Below are 19,893 nucleotides of genomic sequence, written 5' to 3'. Positions count from 1 at the left end.
CTAAGTAACTATGTGACCTTGGACAAGCTGATTCCTGACTTCCCGCCAGAGGCTAGAATTAGGTGATTTCAAAAGTCTCTTCCTCATCTAAAGCTTCACAACTGCATAATTATAATCACAAGAGCATACCTATATATATATCACCTATTCTCCCAAGGCCAAGAGAGCATTGTACTAACCCTTGGATCCCATACTGGCTGGAATAGCTCACTGAACTTCCCTGAGCAACTGCTCAACAAACATGTTTAAAGACATGAAAACAGTCCCGTCTCTGAAGTTTCCAATTCTCTGTGACCCTCTTAAGCCCTACCAAGCCCCATCCGAGATTTTAACCCAAATGAAAGTCTAACCTTCCCACAGTTCTGGCAGGATTATAAGGAGGCCAGAGAACTAAACATTATCCCTTGTCACTGAGTGTACTTACCCAAACCTAGATGGTACAGGCCATCCAGACCACGAGGCTTTGATGCAATCAAGCGATGGGGTGAACACAAAATGTGTAAAGCTACTGCAAGCTTAACAGAGAGTTTTAAACTTCTAAAACATAGTGTTTTAAACTTTTTTTTAATCAGTAAAAAGAATACATTCTAAAATAACCATAAAAAGTATAGTACTATAAATACATAAACTAGTAATAGTCTTTTATTATCATCATCAACTATTATGTTCATAATATTGTATTCGTATTTTGTTCTTCTTCTTTTTGCAATACTGGGAATTGAACCCAAGTGCATTTTAGCACTGAGCTCATCCCCAGCCCTTTCTATTTTTAAATTTTAAGACAAAATCTCACTAAGTTGCCCATACTGGTCTCAAACTTGCAATCCTCCTGCCTCAGCTTCCTGAATAGCTAGGATTACAGATGTGTGCCACCACACCAAGCCTGCAGTATGCTGTTCTTTTATCTGAATGACAGTACTATAGGTTTGCTTACACCAGTGTCACCACAAACATTTTAGTAATTCACTGAGCTACAATATTACAAAGTAACTAGGCAACAGGAATTTTTCAGCCCCATTACCATTTTACAGAACCAGCTAGCATAAATACATCATTGATCAAAACATCATTATGCAAAGTATGACTGAACTGTGTTGCTCCTTTGTTCACTGTGCTGTTGTTAAAAAAAAAAAGATAAAATGAATTTAAACATGTAAAATGCTTATAATAGTGCCTGGCACACAGTAGGTATTCAATAAACAGAAGCTCCCAATGCTGTCGGAAATTAAGGGAACAAAGGAATTACACAGCTCTTACAGATTCAAATTCTGTAGTTCCCTCTTGTAGATGATAATTGCAAGTATAAACATTTCTCTATTTATATGTGATTTATATTTGTATGCTTTATCAGTCTTTTAACTACTCCAGACCATAGAAACTATTCATTAAAATTTTTAATTCCTTTCTGAAAGAGATTCTAGGTTTCAAAATCTATTTGATCACCCACGCAAGGAGAGTACAATAGAACTATTAAACTGCAGGGCTGAGAATAAATCAGAGCACAAAGACACCCTTGTAGCAGTCCATGCTATCACATGCCACTACTGCAGTTTCGGAGAGCTGCCTTCTTAAGAAAGAAACTAACAAACTCCATTGTTCTAACATCAGAGTTCTTGGACGTGATGGGTCTAAAATCCCTGGCAGGACCTTATTAAAGATCAGAAGATTTCGATTCTTTCCATTAGGACAGCAATGAATCCCTTCAAGGGATTTTCTTAGGTCAGCATCACCATTTGAGATGCCAAGGATACAGGTGAAATTTCTAAGCACTGAACTAGTTCCTTGTTTTAGACTGAAAACAAGGTAAAGTTAGAAAAGATATTAATTATCCTGGAGAAATTTTCTGAGACTGAGAAATTGTAAGCAACTTAAGAGTACCATGAGATTTTTTTCCCTCCATATAATCCCTTTTTTCAAAACAGTCATTTTAGTAAATAGCAAACAAGTAACAAAGTCCAATAAGACCCTAGAGTTGTCCTAAAATAACGACCTTGAAAGGTTCCAGTTTATTCGATGAAAGATTATCTAGAACTCTTGCTTTCCAAACACCTTTCACAAAAAACAGGCTGAGAAGCTAATACTATATCTTGTACTGCAATGGCCACACTGTCCTCCATACATTCAAGTACATTTTTGTAACCCTGTTCCAATAAACTATGGGGACTAGGCACAGAAATAAACAACAGAAGGAAAATCTGGCGAGGCCACTAAACCATAGCCTGTGACCTTTGTTTCAAGGTGATGAGCTTTTAGAAAACACAAGAACAAGTGGCCCACAGCAACCTCATGAGGTCTAAAACTGCAGAACTGGGTTGGGGCTAGAGAGTTTCCTGAAAATAGAGGAAAGGCTGCTTACAAAAGGCACCTCCAACTGCTTCTGGCAAGGAGGGACAGTAGTAAAACTGGTATGAAGCCAAGAACAAGTCCATACTTGACAAAATACGCCCATCACGATAATGATGTCAACCATAATAAAATATTTTGGCAAGACAAGAAATGTGCACCTGTGAGAACGTGGAAAGATTTGACAGATTTCTGTTTTCCCAGCCCTTTATCAGCAAGTTAATTATAGCAACCGTAGAATCTATGTTGAGTGTTAGAGAAAAGCAGTCAGCTGTGTGAATCCAAGATGCTGCTCTCCTGGGCATGGGAAAGACAAAGTGACAGTAGTGCTTACACGTGGAAATGTTCTGCATACAGTAAAACAATGGGCCAGACAGCACAGCTCAGTGAGAAAGAGGCATATTCTGCAGACACACAGACGAGACAAGCCTAAAAGGACATACAACACAAATACATACACATGGATGCATACACACACACACACACACACACACACACGCACGCACGCATGCACATGTATGTATATCTCCAGAGCCTAAGCAACTCTGGTCATTTTATAATCAGGGATGCTTTTTCCCAGAGCAGACTGTACCTTCACAGCTATAACTGTACACAGCCACCGCTGACCTGTCCACCAGATTTTCATCATGATGCCAGCTCACTGCCATTTTTCCCATGCCAAAATAAGGCTCCTCTTTCAGGTAGGGCATTTTCTGAGGATCCATGAAATTGAGCAGAGTTACATTATATGCTGCTCTGCTCTTAAGATCCACTTCATCTTGTGCATCATAGGATGACCCCATACCGACCCTGGGGAACTCTGCCATACACACTGGCACGGCATCTTCGTTGGCCTTCTCTTTGACAGCAAGTTCTTCCAAAGCCTGGATGGTTTCTATCTGCAGGTAGTCATTGAGCTTGAGGAAGGTCTGGCAGGCGGCAGCGATCTCAGCTTCAGTATAGTTTACATTAGAACCCTTCACTGGCCAGGGGACGGTAAAGAGCCTGGTATTCAGGTACTTATAGGTGCAGCCTGGATTGCCAATGAGGATGCGAGACACCGGAGTGAGCAAATCTTTGCCTTGGATCCTAACCAGGTCCCGAAATAAGCAGCCATGTTTGTGCAGGGTGAGGAAAGCTTCTTGAACCTCCTTATGTAGCTCCTCGGACACACTGCCGGATTCCCGGAGAATCAACTTAGGATATTTCAGCTGCCACTAAGACAGAACCAAAGCAGAAAAGAAACATGTTTATGGATGGCTAGAATTTTATTATTTCCAAAGATACATTACTCTGTAAGCATTAATGGGGAAAAATAAACTCCTAGGCACAATTTCTAAACAGGATGCAGATCTCCCTAGCCTAAAAGCAAAGACTAAGACAAATGTCATAAAACGCTCCAGTCATGATTTTTAAGCTCAAACTCAAACTGTTAATATTAATGATTTCTCTTATATATGGAAGCCAGGAAAAAGGAAAAGGAAGGTGGGGGGGGGGGTCTCATGAGAATCAAAAGGAGACCAACAGAGTAGAAGAAAGGGACCAGGGAGAGGCAGAAGGCAAGAAAAGAGGAAATGCTAGAGAATGATACTGACCAAGTTATATTATTATAGTCTGTGTATGTGAAATAGGCAACGACAAATCCCACCATTATGTATAATTATAATGCAACAATAAAAAATATGGAAAAAAGCTGGGTGCGGTGATGTACACCTGTAATACCAGTTGCTTGGGAGGCTGAGGCAGGAGGATCACAAGTTCAAAGCCAACCTCAGCAACTTAGCAAGGCCCTAAGTAACTCAATGAGACCCTGTCCCTAAATAAAATACCAAATGGACTGGGGACGTTGCTCAGTGGTTAGGCACCCCTGAGTTCAACCCCTGGTACAAAAAAAATGGAAAAAAGATTTCAAGATCATTATTCTACAACATATTTTTAAGTTCAAGTTCAAACTATTAATAATCTTCAATATCAATAAAAATAATAATAATTTAGGCTTTGATCTCCCAGGCTCTCTATGTGACCATTTTCCCCCACCCTTAATATCTCTTTGGATCTCCAGAAAAAAAAAATTTCATTAATTGTCTATTATCTATTTATTAAGGGAAGAATGTTACTCTGACTAATTTATATGCATTAACTTATTCCTCACAACTTTATGCATAATATTATCTCCATTTTATAGGGAAGACTACTGGAGCACAAAGACATTTTAAAAACTTGCCCAAAGTCACACAACTAGTAAATATTGGAGCTGGAATTTGAAGCCATGGGGCTCCAGAGACCAGCTGGTTCCAGAGAATAAGTTTCAGCCATTAGACTACACTGTCTCCCAATAAATGACAGACCAGGCTCTCCTCAACACTTCGACTGAATGAAAACTCACTTGTCTTGGGAAGTTAAACACGAAGTTTCAGGAACACAAGAGCCACAACCATTTCATTCATGACCATAAAACTAATGTCAAGAATATACTCAGTAAATGTGAAATGGGTGGATGGATCAATGGATAGATGGATAAACGGGGTATTCCACTGTAATTCTAGAAAACTGTAATGATTCTGCTTGTGTCACCAGAAGAGAAGGCTATAAAACAATTCCCTTCCCTAATATAAAAATGCATAGGGTTTTTTTGTTCAGGTTGGGAGTGTGTTAGCTTTCCAGTTACCACTTTGACTCCTTAGCACTTGATATATGAACTGGAGTCCAGCCAGAGGTCCCTGGTGCTCTAAAATACAATAGATTTTTTTTAACTGCAGCACAATATTTTACATTTAAAAAATGTATAAAATTTAATCTGATTTGTTCCTAGCTTTAAGCTAAGACCTAAAGGAAGGACCTAGACATGATCAGCATATTAACCCTATCCTCCTACCATTGGGGTATCCATCACTTTTGACATACCTTCCTTTTGTAACTTTATTTAATCATTAGCACTTATATGATAAACAGGGTAAGACCATTTATTCTTCTGTACATTTTGTCATTCAACACATTTACTGATCACCTACCCAACACCAGACAAAAATAAGGTTCCAATTCTCACAGAGCTTTCTACCACGTCAAGTTAATAAATGATGAAAAACAATCCCAAACTGTGTTAATTATTAGGACAGAAAAAAAATCAATAGGAAATCTGTCCCAAAGTGGGAAGATTTCTCTAAGGAAATGGAATTGAAGCTGAGTCCTTCAGGATAAGAAGACACAAGCTACCTGATATACTAAAAGAGTTTTAGGAGGACAGACCCAAAATGCAAAGGCACTGAAGAAGAACCAGTCTCTTCTGGAGACCAAAAGGCCAGTTTTGCCAAGGCACATGAGCCAAAGGCAGAATGACACACAATGAGTATGAAGAGGAAAGCAGGGCCACAACACAGAGTCCTGGAGGTCACAAAGAGGAATCTGGAATTGATGAAAAGCATATTAGAAGATTTCAGAGGGAAATGAATAAATACACGTACATCTTATAAAAATCACTCTTAGCTAGGTGCAATGGCACACACCTGTAAACCCTGTGACTTGGGAAGCTGAGGTAGGAGGATCTCAAGATTGAGGCCAGCCTCAGCAACTTACTGAGATATTGTCTCAAAATTAAAAATAAAAAGGGGTGGGGGTGTAGCTCACTGGTAAAGAGACTCTGGGTTCATTTCCCAGAACTCCTCCCCACCCCCCTCCCCACAAACTCACTCTTAGTTATAATATAAAGCATGATTTGTAAAGAGGCAAATGTGAATGTGAAAAGTTGTATTAGGTGCTATTACAACCATCCAAAAGTAAAGTACTGACAATCTGGATTAAGGTAGCGATAGATAAATGGACAGATAAAATATAAATTTTATAGGTAGAGCAAAAGGGTGTGCTTTTGGATTAGAAGTAGGGATCCAGAAAGGAAAGATGTTAAGGATCACTTCCAGAGTTCTAGATTGAGTAACTGAATAAACAATACACTTTTGTTGTTGTTGTTGGAAGTAAGGGACTGAAACAGTAGGGACAAGGACAAGGAGAATGAACAGGTCCATTCTGGAACTGTAATCTATAAGACACCTGTGAAATCTCTTTAGTGGAAATAGCAAGAGGTAACGCCTGGAGGTCAGAAGCAAAGGTGAGGCGAAGTGACTCCCTGTGGGAGCTGCCAGAACACTGCTGTCAAGACCTAGAGATGGCTGAGATCCCCAGCAGAGCGAACATTACTTCCTGAGTTCCAGAACAAGACTCAGCCGAGGAGAACACGCAGCAAACCAAAGAGTACAGTAAAGCAGAAGCCAAAAGAGAACAGTACATTAAGAAGGACGCAGTAGTCAACTCTGTCAGCTGTGATGAGGTCAAGTGAGATGAGGACAGAGATTATCCACTAGATTCAGCAATATGAAAATCACTGATAATGATGACCAGGGCAATTTCAGCAAAGGAGTAGGGACAGAAGTCAGAACGAAGTAGATTGAAAAGGAGGAAGTGGAGATGACACGTGTGGATTTCAGAGTGGTTTTGCTAAGAAGGGGAATAAAATAACGAAGCTGTTGATAAAGCAGAATGCTTGATCAAAGGGTAATCTTTAATGATGGAAGGCACCAGAGGACACGAGAGCTTCTCAGTGTACTCATGGGAATGATTCAAGAGAAGGAGGCTGATGATACAGAAACAGGGTGAATAACCAAAGGAGCAAAGACCTTGAGTGTCTGAAGCAGCCATCTCCCAAATGGGGTATGCAGGGATTTGTAAGGCAATCCATTAGAGTTGGGAGAGGGGAGGGAATAGTGGAACTAGTTTTGTTTGGTTGTTGTTTTTTTTTTTTTCTTAATCTAACAGGAAAGAAATTAAGCTCTACTAAAATATGTGTGCACAAATATATGTATATATACCTATATGCATATACATACACAATTACTATTAGCATCATAAAACAGACTAACTACCAGTGGTATGCAGGAGTCTCTCCATATCCATTCACTAGAACCTACTGTGTATATCTCTTCTCAACTACTCATTCAGTTAACCATGCTGGTAGCTTAAGACTGGTCACGTCGGAGTATTCACACTATAGAATCAAGGTTGGTTTTTACCTACAGTTAGCCAGTTAGTTGGAGATTATCATACAGTTGAAAATTCTTTACTGACCCAGGTATTTGGTAGGAGAAAAGACACATGATGAATGAAACATGTTCAATAAAGAATGACGGTTGTCACTTCCAGCCTGAAGCATTTCATTGCCAGTGCAAGACCTTCTAAAACACTCTCTTTCCCTTTGGCACAGAGCCACCTGTTCTGTGGAACTACTTGGATTCCTTACTTCATTGAATGAGTAGCTCTCTGCCAAGCAAAAAATGGTATGCAACGTGAATAAGCATGTGAAGTGTGCAAAACCACAGAGATCTGAGGGTCATTTGTTACTACAGCATCATCTAACCTATTCTGTCTGATCCAGAGTACAGGAAACAGAAGGTTTGTGGGAAATTAGAGGAAGTATGAGACAAAAAGTGACTTAGTCTGAACTTGGTAAAAGGATTTCCTTAAGTACACACAGTAGGATTGCCCCTTCTTCTCAAAGTGCTTATCTGAGGTGTGTGATCATGAATTTCAAGTGAAAAGAAAAGTCATGTGACATACCACCAGGGGCTACATTGAAACCATCATGGATCTATTCAGGATTTACAGTTTGGATACTACATTTGTCCCAACTGGAAAACAGACATGATATTTGCACAACCCATGAAGAAAGCAACAGATTCCTATAAGCAGAGACAGAATATTACGGAGCCATGAGCAGTAACTAAATGTTTTTAACATCTGGTTATTTTTCTAAGCAAGTCCCCCAGGCATCAGTATAAGCAAAGTACACCTAGCTAGCAGCAATGATTCAGAAGGAAATCTCCCCATACTTCCTTAAAAACTCCAGGGTTCCCTGAGTGGACCTTAGTATGGTCCACTCTTAGAAGAAATGATAACTTGCTCAAACTTGCTTGTCAAGACATTACCTCTGGGACTAGGAAAGAAGGAAATACTAAAAATAATGTTTGCACATTTACACACACACTCACACACACAAAACTTGCTCTTGTTCAATATACATTGGGATTCAAAACTAAAGAAGATATATTTAACACAGGGAAATTAAAACCCTAACAATCCGGAAAAACCACATAACTAGATGAATATCACATATAAATACCTGGACATTAAACACAACATGATAACAAGAAAAAAAAAAAAACAATAGAAAAGTACAAACTTTTCCCCCCTGACCTCTCCTGTCCCTTTCCCCCCGACCATATCTACTTCTTTTCCTGAAGTCCTCCGGGGCATAACACTTCAGGGCCTCCCCTGCAAGGCAGACTCTTCTTAATCAATATTAATTGAGCAAGATTTCAGATTCAGAACCTAAATATGTTCATATCTTTTCATCCAACTATTCTAAGAATTTATTGTGAAAAAGAGACATGCAACAAGATTGTAAGGATTTCATCATGTTATTATTTATGATAATTAGAAACTGAAAACCACCAAAAACTCCAACAAGGAATTAGAGAGGAGAGAGTACATCCAAGTAAAGAAACCCTGAAGTAATAAATTGTAAAATGTTTATATTGTGAGGCTGGGGCTGGGGCTCAGGGGTAGCATGCTTGCCTGGCACGGGTGAAGCCCTTGGTTTGATTCTCTGCACCAGGTATAAATAAATAAAATAAAGGTCTGTCATCAACAACAACAAAAAATTTTAAATGTTTACATACTTTTATAAAACATAAGTAACAAACTGTGGTCATACAAGAAATTAGCAACAAGATAGACATAAGAATCTCAGTTTCATAAAAGGAAAAATGTGTACATCAATACAGAAGAAAAGATTTAGAGCCAGGCACAGAGCACGGGCCTGCAATTCCAGCAAAGGTGGGAGGCTGAAACAGGAGGTTTGAAAGTTCAAGACCATCCTCAGCAACTTAGTGAGGCCCTAAGCAACTTATAAGAACCTGTCTCAAAATAAAAATAAAAAATAAAAAGGGCTGGAAGTGTAGAACAATGATAAAGGGCCTTTGGGTTCAATCAATCCCCAGTACCAAAAAAAAAAAAAAAAAAGGGATTTGGAGAAAAATGTGATTAAAAATATACTAGGCATAATTATAATTTTTTCCTTTTGATATTTATATTATCTTCAATTTTTCTAAAAAATACGAAATATTTTTAAACAGAAAAATCAAGAAAAATTCTTAACTTTCATGGCATTTCTTTTATTTGCTAAGAAATTCTTTTTAATGATCATGAAATATTAAAAAGCTTCAACAGAACTTCTGTTTCTATTTGAATCTGATTTGAACTGTTATTCAACACTCTAGGAAATTTTTATTTGACCACAATGAGAGCAACTGATATAATAACTGCCTAATTTTGTCACTATCTCAAAGAAAATGCAAGAGAGAAAACCTCCACCCTAAATGCCCTTTTCTTATTATAACATGATTAAATTAGTACCTGACATGCAAAAGTGCAGTGTAGTACTTGTTAAGTTTAAGGAGAACAAGAAGTGATTTTGGATAAGAACTAAACATTAAATAATTTAATACTAGTTCATTCTGTCAGATGTTCACTTTCCTCTTTGGACAGGTATATGCAGAACATCAGATATCACACAATAATTTGGAACAGCTGTTGGCAGATTCTCAAATATGTTAGTAGAATTTTTTTTTTTAAATTTAATCCCGTTAGTTTTTCCAGGGAGTACACAGTCATGAAATTACATTAGTAGTTGTCCAGTCATATGCTATATTTCTTGAGATCTATAAATGATTCTGTGGCATAAAAGATGATTCCATAGTTTAACAGTAATTGGAAAAGTATGCGAGGTATAAAGTGCCAACATGCCCGGCCCTTATCGATGGCTGAAAGATGTGGAATGCTAGGCTCTCTGGAGATTAGGCTTTAATTTCTGCATATTTTAAATCATTAAAACATAAGTTCTACTTTTGCTTACAGAAAAGTAAGTCAGACATGGTGTTAAAGGAAGAAGATCTTAGTGTATGGAAGGCTGACTTAAATGAACCCACTGGAACTTCACCTTCAGTAGAGTGAAATAAAATTTATGGTCTCTAAGTGACTGGGGGATGCCCTTCAGTTAAAAGGGTTAGGATGCTCTGATTCCAGGGGAGTGTATTTCTACTCTGGCTACTAATATATTTTGCTACTAACACTTTATATTTTGCATGCTATAGCAACTTGTACACTATCAGTCATAATATTTACTATATAATTCTTGTTGTCAAATGCTGGCAACTTGGCAGCCATCCCAAGACTGAAAGTCTAACCACATCCTTGATGCAGCCTCCAGGTGCACAAGGCTAAGCAATGCCCCAGAGGAGAAACACTTCTAAAGTCACCGCTCAGGCCCAGCCAAACTTGTGAAATAAGCGCTTTGGTACAAAGTGACACAAAGATGGATGCTCATTTTTTCACTCAAGAGTTTGTGTTATTTTGTTTTTTCATTTAACATTTAGCCAATACTTGCTATGTACCAGGCACTGTGGAAAGTATCATTGTGTCATGAATAGAATGATAAAAGTAAGAGAGTTCTTGTTTTATAACATTTCAGAGTTTAATAATATAAACAGAAATAAAAACCAACAGTTAGAGGGATGTGTTACAAAATAAATATGAGCACACTGCTACAAAAGTAGGGGTAAGTAAGAAAGGAAATCTGGAAAATCCTCACTTATTCAATAACTCACAAGCACTTATTTGCAAAACACTGGGTGCTTGGAATAGAAAATAAAGCATCTACATGCTCTCTAGGGTTCATATTCTGGTAAGAAGAGCCAGACAATAAATAAATAAGTAAAGAAATAAACAAACAAATAAAATATACAGTATTTCAGATGGTGATAAGTGCTACTGAAAAAAAAAAATAAGCTGGGTAAGCAGGATAGGAATTGCTTGGGTGAGTGTTTCTATTTTATATAAGGTGGCCAGGGAAGGCCTGCAGAGACCTGGGGGAAGAGTTCCAGGCAGAGGGAACACTGTTCGCCCAGGCCTTGGGGCAGGAGTGTGGTTGGCTGGTTCCAGGAAGGGTAAGAACGCCAAAGCCAGAAGAGGAAACACAGAGGGAGGCAGGGAGCAGCAGGAAACGAGGTGAGGGAAGCAGTTCAGGGCCTCGCATACGGTGCTTTCTAGGTAAGTGGACAGTCCTGGGCTTTTATTATTATTATTATTATTATTATGAATGAGATGAGAAGCTATTGATGAGCTTTGAGCAAGAAAGTATAACAAGCTGATTTACATTTTTTTAAAAAAAAATGTTCTGGTTGCTGTATTAAAACAGACAAGATATGGAGGAGAGCAAGAGTTAGGAGGAAACTGTGACAGAAGTAACGGTGGCTTTGGCCATGGAGTAGGCAGCAGAGGTAATGAGAAATGGTCAGATTTTTAGTATGGTCTTAAAGTGGTGAGACCCTGGTGCATACACAGAATTTTGTTGTTTTGGTTTTGGTACCGAAGATTGTATGTAGGGGTGTTTTAACACTGAGCTACCTCCCTAGCCCTTTTTATTTATTTATTTATTTATTTATTTATTTATTTTGAGACAGACTTAAGTTGCTGAAGCTGCCCTGGAACTTGTGGTCCTCCTGCCTCAGCCTCCAGAGTCGCTAGGACTTCAGGCATATGCCACCACCCCTTGCTAGAATGTGTATTCTTTCACGAAGGTCTTTAGGGTAAAGTGATCAGAAGACAGAGAAGGGGAGGAGGGAAATATGAGTAGACACAAAGGAACAAAAGCTGAAGGCAGGGCAGGGTCAGGCGGAGCAAGACACTCTGTGGCAGAAGCTTCAGGGTGGAAGCCACGTTGGCAACAGGTGGACATCAGGCCAGAGAGGTGGTGTGGGTCATATCATCAGTGCCTTACAGGAGGCAAGAGAGACTCAGAAAATGTGGAAAGCTGGGATCTGTGAGTCAGTCATTTTCTTGGAGGCCCAGTTCTGATGGCACTCAGAGGGCAGAAGAAACGCCAGTCAGGACAACGGCCAAACGGTCAAGGAGGAAGATAAATGTAGGCCTGAACTAGGACAGGTCAGCCAGCCTGGAATAAAGGAACAGTCTGAGCGATTCTAAGAAGGAAGAGGACCAGGGCCTGGGGCTGACCGGGATGGAAACGACAGGCAGCAGTTGAGGAGAACAAGGTTCCCAATTGAAGAATGAGATGAGGAGGGTCTCACTAGTGGGGCGAATGAGGTGGAGGCGCAGTGTGACATGGATCCTTGCTAACATGTGAAGTCACATCCTGTTACACTTGTGCTCCAAACCCTCACATGTCTCCTCCTCCCACTCGGAGTAACAGCCGGGTCCTTACAGCAGGCGGCCAGTCACACCACACCTGGCCCGTCGCCATCAGGTCTCATCACCTGGCCTTTCCCCATCTCCCCACCCGCCTCCAGATATGTCAGCCTCCGTGCTTTTCCTCTCACACACCTCAGAGGCTCTGCTGTTCTCTGGCCCAGAACATCCTACCTTAGTGTCCCCACAGGTCCTCCCACACCACCAGGAGTAAGACCAAAGAAAGCAGCCGTCTTGTCAGTTTCTACAGCTTCATCTCTCTTGTCTGCAACACGCCTGGCACCGCGTGGGGACTAACTGCATTGTTTCAGTAAGTGATCTGGATCCTGCTGAGTCAGATAAACCTGCAGGACTTTCGGGCAGAGCCACCTAGGTAGGCAGGATTGGAGCACTGAAGGTCACAAGGTAGAGCAGGGATGGAGACAGAATTTGGGGCCATGAGGATGAAGGCAAGCAATCTCGGAAGGATGGACATGGAGAAAGAGGAAGGAGCCACCCAGCACAGGCTCGAGTCCTGGTCCTGACACTATCGACTTATAAATCTTGAAAAGATTTTTAAACCTTCTTGTGCCTCCGTTTCCTCACCTCCAAAATGAGGTTTCAATGACACCTGGCTCAGAGCATTCCCATCATATTCAAATTGGCTAACACATGTCACGTACTCGGAACAGCTCCAGAACAATCGGGCACACGGAAAGCCCACGATAAACAAAGGCACCGAGAGAAGCGTGGAGGAAAGCTGCATGTTATCTGGATGGGGCCAGCGTTCACATAAATGACACACCAGCGCTGTCTCCTGTCTCCTTTCCTGTGCCCCGTGGTGAGCCACAGAAGTTTGTCTGCTTTTCTGCTTCAACCTTTTCATTGTTGTTATTTCCTTTTGTTTCTGTGCTCTATGGTCACAGCAGAGGACACTGCAAGACTTCCTGAAGGTGTGTGGAACTGGAGCATGGTATGCAGGGAAGCTACCGTACAGCAGCAAGAAAATGGGTTCAGAGCCAGACAAATGGAGGTGGAACTCCAGCTCGCACTCAGCTGGCTTAGTCCCTCCTGATGCCTAAAACAGGAACAAGATCCACCCCAAGCTCCTCAAGTTGGGGAAGAGGAGTCCCCAACAACATGTTTATGGAATGAACGAACAAGGCTGTTGTGGGGACTAAATGTGACAGGATTCATAAACATTAGCACAGTCCCCGGCACTCTGTAAGGATCAATAAACATTCCCTGAGTGGAAGCTGCGTGGAGTCTTGTTTCCATGACTGGCAGCTAGACTGGCATTCCTGTGGAAGGTCTATGAAAGGCACCCAAGGTCAGGTCTGAACTTTCTGTTATTCGTATCATTAAAAAGCATTTTGGGTTCATCATTTAAGAGAATAAGTTTACTTCGACTAAGGTTTTTATGGACGCGCTAAGCCTTGCCTTATTATAAGGTGCATTTAACATGATTAGATATTGGTATGAGGGTTTGTTGTGAGACTTAGAAAAATAACCCAAGAATGAAGAGCTGTTGGCATCTGAGTTTCCATTGATCCTTCAGTGTATGGCTGGTTAGATCACAGTGGGCTGATAATCTTTTGCATTTAATTCTTCATGTACTATCTCTGCACAGTACAAAAGCAGAGATATCTTAGCAGTTGCTTTACAACAATGCACATAATTAGGTATCAGAAGGCATCTATCTATGAATATGTTAGTGTTTCAGAACTGATTATATTTTTTTGGGTTTGCCTGATTTAAGGATACTTTTTAAAATTACTTATTTTCCTCACTGCAAAAGAATACATGTTTGCTGCAGATAATTTGGAAAACTACAGAAGCTCAAAAGAGAACATCCTATCACTAAGGGATATAACATTTCTGAGTTATCCTTCAAATATTTACAAATGTCACCTCCTTGGGAAGGTAGGTATGTATATAAAAACAAAATTCAAACCACACTAAACTCATTATATAACTGGCTTTAAAAAGTAACTAATACATGCCTCGATTCATTTATTCACTCAAGCAAACTAAGCACTTGCTAGGCTCCAGGCATTGAACTAAGAAAAGAGGATGAGCGAAAAAAGAATATTAAAAATCATTACAATCAGGTGAGATATGTGCTAATCGAGGTACTGATAAAGTACCACAGAGCAGGCTGAGACAAGTCTGGGCTGCAGGAGTGTCAGGGGAGCTGCCTACGGGAGATGACGTGTGAACTCTCACTAACAAGAGCACAGAGATCCAGCAAAGAAGGAGACACGACAGCAAATAATGTAGCAAGAAGTCCCCAAGTTCGAAACTAGTTTGAGGTGCTGCAAAAGTCCAGTGTGGATACATAGGGGGAGGAGTGGGGAGATGAGGCTGGAAATGCAAAAGCCAGGTGATAAACATTTACCACTGTGTGATCTGAAGCAGGGGGTTCACATGTTTAGATTTACATGTTGGTCAGAAATACTGCAGCGTCAAGAATTGAGACAGGTAAACAGGAACACTAAAGGACTGATGAGGTGAGAGATAGTGGAGATTATCAGCAGAGATAAGACACAATGTTTAGAAATGATAATGAACTGGAAGTCCAGAGACCTGGATTCTAACAGATAAACTCCTTTCTCCTCTTCCTTCCATGGTTGCTGAAGGTCTGCTATGCACCAGCAGGAGCTATAGATGATGATATGGCCCCATTTCTATACCTAAGAGCATATATTCCAATAGGAAAAAACAGGTAAAATTTTAGTATTTAGGTACAGTTTTCTTTTTTTCTTTTGCCTATGCCTACTCCTTCTTTGGAACTTGGACTCCTTTGAGGAAACCATCCATCTCTGACTCCTGCAGTCCCTGTGATTTGAATGAGAATATTCCCACACGACCCCATTCTATGTAGACTATGAAATAGGCCAAGCAAACACAATGGCTCTAACCAGGCCAATGAGAACATTCCCTGGAGAATCTAATGGAACCAGGGGAAATAAACTCAGTCACTTCTTCTAAGATTCCAGGTGCTGAAGACCACCCAGCCCTTGATCTGCCCTTAATTACATGCTGTTGGGAGAGAGCGTACTCAGCATGCAGTAATACAGAGGAAAGCCAAGCAGCAGAAAGACAGTGATCAGGTGACATCACTGTTGAGGGTTTGGACTGATTCGACCACGTACTCCTAGATTTCTAAGTGTCGTCAATAAAGTTCTCTCTTTTTGCCACAGTGAGTTTGTTTTGGCTTTACAATGGAAAGTGCTGATGAATTCAGGGACAGAAACACATAACTGCTATACCATGGGATAGGAGGTATAACCGAGTTATTTTACAAAGTCCAACTAACAGAATAGGACAGTCTCCTTGTAGGTAAGATAAGTTGGGGAAATTTTCAGAAGAGAGGTGATACTTAACTAAACTCTCAAAGAATTAGCCACCCAGCCATAGAATAATAGAAAGGCTATTCTATGCAGAAAATACATTATGACCAGAAGCAAGAGGGTGGGAAAGAATATGAAATGTTTGGGGAATTAAAATAGCACATCATGCTAAAGCACTAAGCTCACAGCAGAAAGCAGACTGTGAAAGAATCTACCTGAAGTCTCTAGGTGACAAGCCGTCACTGGGTGACCAAATCAGACCTTCCACTTATTTAACCTCACAAGACTGGTAGACTCACAAATAAAATGGGAAAATCAGAATGCATAACTATGAGTTGATAAAAAATATCAAAATATCTTACCTGCTGATAGAATTCATCATCTTTGGGGGTCAGATAAGGAAGCCAAGTGTCTTCAAGCTCTTCAAGAAGCCTCAGTTTCTGTTTAAAAATAATAACAATTAATTTAGCCATCTTGAATGTGTAAACTTTTAAAAATGGAAATTAATCAAATGTCAATTATGAAACACGTATTAATTAAATTACACATTGTAGATTACATGTAGTACGAAGCATGAATTTCAAAATGATGATCTTATTCACTCAGATTTCATGACACATTTTGATTCACTCTTCATAAATATTTTTGGCATCAAGGTCTTTTTTTTTTTTTTAATCAGTAGAGTCACCTTATGATTCATCCAATACAGTTTTCTAGAGCAAATCTTCCTATTTGTATAATCTGCTTGACACACAGTAGTTGTTAAACCCTTCCATGATACTATTACTGGAAACATCAAACTAAACCACAAGTGTCCATTTGCATAACATCAGGGTATCTGGACTAGTCATCCTATAAACACTTATTTAATCATGTCCACTTATAATAATGCCTTTCTAAAGTGATCTTTTATATCTACAATAATTACTAAATCTATGTTAAGCCTCTTTGCTTCCTTTCTTTGTCAATTTTATGCAACACCCTTCTTAAGCATCCATATCTAGCACTGTCTGGGGCTGCTTCAATAAACTACGTGTTCCTCAGTCAGGCCTACCTGCACGCCTATAATCCCGGAGACCAGGGAGACTGAGGCAGGAGGATCACAAGTTCAAGGCTAACCTCAGCAACTAAACAAAACCCTGTTTCAAGATAAATAAATAAAAAGGGCCAAGATGCAGTTCAATGGTAAAGTACCCCTGGGTTCAATCCCCAGTACCAAAAAGAACAACTATGTCTTTCTCAAACAGAATGTACTGTTCAAACAAAGTAATTAAGAGGGCCCCATATATAAGGCGCCTTATAAGGAATCAAATAAATACGAAGTGACTTCCTCTGAGGGATTTTCTCAAAGGATACCCACCCTTATATTGAGGCATATTCAGAGTTCCGTGGGGGCACATAAGTGGCATATAGGAGGGCTGGGGATGTGGCTCAAGCGGTAGCGCACTCGCCTGGCATGCATGCGGCCCGGGTTCGATCCTCGGCACCACATACAAACAAAGATGTTGTGCCCACCAATAACTAAAAAATAAATATTAAAGTTCTCTCTCTCTCTTCCTCTCTCTCCCTCTCTCTCTCTCTCTCTCTCTCTCTCTCTACACACACTGGGCATGTACATACCAAGTATTTGTAAAAGAAAAAGAAAACAACAGAAACAACCAGTTTTCAAGTAAAACTGCAAAAAACAACAAAAATGCACCTTCAAGGCTACAGTTAGCCAGAAAGGCATCATCACAAGGATTAGAAAACAGCGCATCTTGCTCTGGGCCAATGCAGCCCCACCCAATAGAGTATGGCTTGATAAATCCAAACCTCATTTCAGCCCCACTGGCTCCAACAGCCATTGTCCTTATACAGTGTACAACCTGCTCAACCAGACATGATGATGTAGAGTATTACCCTCTCCCACCCCAGGAAAGCAGCCTTCTCTCCCAAACCCATCATAATCAGAGTAGTCCAAGCAAGCATCCTTTTAGGAAGAACTTGAATTCTTTCTGGAACTTTCCAATCATGATCCAGAGTGAATTACGAGAAAGGGAATAGAAATATAACAAAGAGTCTATGGCCCAGAAATGAAACAGGAAATTCTACTGTTAGGCTTAATTCTGACCTATTTATTTAATTAAAGTCTTTGATAGTGGGTATCTCCTCATCTATAATGGTAATACCAGTTAAATTATGAAGTTTTCCCTTACTCAGGGCCTATAATACTAATATGACACAAACCTTAGTCTGGACAATTAGTTCATTGGTTAATTGGTCTATCTACTTGCAGTATTAGCCATTATTGGGGACATAAAAAGACCCAGTGATATTTCCATGCAGGTACTTGCACATTTACACAGGCCATCACTAATTTAACCAAAAATCTGTACTTCAGTTCTCATGTTCAGCTCAGGAAACTGGCATTTTCCTATGAACCTTTGGCCAGTTCTTAGGACTTTGTCTACACACAAAGCTCTAGAGTATTTATAAATGCCACTAAAATATTTTAGCTTCGAATAATCTAAATGCTCCATCTTACAAAATCATCTTAAAATCTTCACAAGAAACTATCAATAAAGTTAATCTGTACACATGGAGGAGCACAAAGGTACAGGTTCCCAAAAGAAATTACATACCATATCCAAATCAGATCAAACACCAATAGACCTGTCCTATAAGTCAACAGGCATCAATGAGTGCTGTTTGTAATTAAGACTTTGCTAAATTATCGTAAAAACCACCACTTCTTGGTTCAATTGAGACCCAGACCATCCATCAGGTATAAAACACTGTAACTCAGAAGTCCGTATCAAACAGACAAAATTCTACAAGAATGTTCCTACAACAGAACAAGCAGAACATAAATAGTCTTCCTCTACTAGGAATTTTAATGTTAACACTGCGAGCATCATGCTATGTATGTGACAAGGGAGAACAGGGGTCAGGAGATCACCCAACTTAAGATCACACAGATGAAAGCTGCTCTGTACATCAATATTCACTACTTGCGATTTAACAATGAATGTCAAGGCCAATTATAAATAATATTTATGAACTTAAAAAGAAGTTTTGGTTACGTTCACATTGATAAAATCAATCAGAAATCAACATCAAGTTAAACTAGTAGTCCATGAACATCATAATTTTAAATTATGATTGCTTTATAAAATTAAAAATTAGACATTAAGACTGCTTTCTAAAAAGCACCGTGAGACTAAAAAACAGGTTCTCTTGAACTCTGCTGCCAAGAGTTTAAAGCAGTACAACATCTACAAGGGCAACTGACAACTTTCAAAATTCAAATGCTTTGACCCTTTGACCCAGAATCCTACCTACTTCTGAGTGTTTATCCACAGATATCTTGTAACATGGTTCAGACAGGTACAAGGTTGCTCATCACATCAAAAAGCTTAGAAACATTAAAACATTAAAAGTCAATGAATTGTGCTGGTTATGGTGGCACATGCCTCCAATCCCAGCTATTCAGGAGGCTGAGGCAGGAGGATCACAAGTTCAAGGCCAGTCAGGCTTAGCAAGACAATATTTCGGAATAAAAGGGCTGAGATAGATTAGTGGTAGAGGGCCCTGCACTCAGTCCCCATTACTTGGCGAGGGGGACCACAGAATTGCATACTTCAAGGGTGAATTTTATGGTATGTGAATTATCTCAATAAGAAAAAAAGATTAGAAATAATGCAAAAGTTCATCCACGGAGGACAATGCAATAAACTAAGGTCCATCTATATAATGAAATACAATGCAACAAGAAACAAAAAGAAAGAAGCTCCCTATTTCTGATAAAAAGCTCTCTGGGAGTTACTGAGAAGTGAAAAACTAGATAAAACATCTGCTTGTATTTACCTATAAAAACATAAAGGATACGTGATGAAGTATTAAAGCGGTATTTGTTAGGATTAGAGGT

At 39.7% G+C, this 19,893-nt stretch overlaps 1 protein-coding gene across 2 annotated transcripts in view; it reads right to left on the bottom strand.

Moving 5' to 3' along the window:
- The window catches only part of Fto (FTO alpha-ketoglutarate dependent dioxygenase), a 372,769-nt gene that overhangs the window by 256,568 nt on the left and 96,308 nt on the right, over positions 1 to 19,893 (bottom strand). For both annotated transcript variants that reach the window (XM_076837477.2, XM_076837478.1), the window contains exons 2-3: positions 16,349 to 16,426; positions 2,936 to 3,560 (exon numbers count right to left, since the gene is read on the bottom strand). In XM_076837477.2, the coding sequence (XP_076693592.1) occupies positions 2,936 to 3,560; positions 16,349 to 16,426 (703 nt within the window). The remainder of the gene's footprint in view (positions 1 to 2,935; positions 3,561 to 16,348; positions 16,427 to 19,893) is intronic.

Source organism: Callospermophilus lateralis, chromosome 18, assembly GCF_048772815.1.
Source record: "Callospermophilus lateralis isolate mCalLat2 chromosome 18, mCalLat2.hap1, whole genome shotgun sequence".
In the NCBI taxonomy this organism is placed as follows: domain Eukaryota; kingdom Metazoa; phylum Chordata; class Mammalia; order Rodentia; family Sciuridae; genus Callospermophilus; species Callospermophilus lateralis.
The sequence above is the reverse complement of the archived record's forward strand: the minus strand, read 5'-3'. Positions and strand labels throughout refer to the sequence as shown.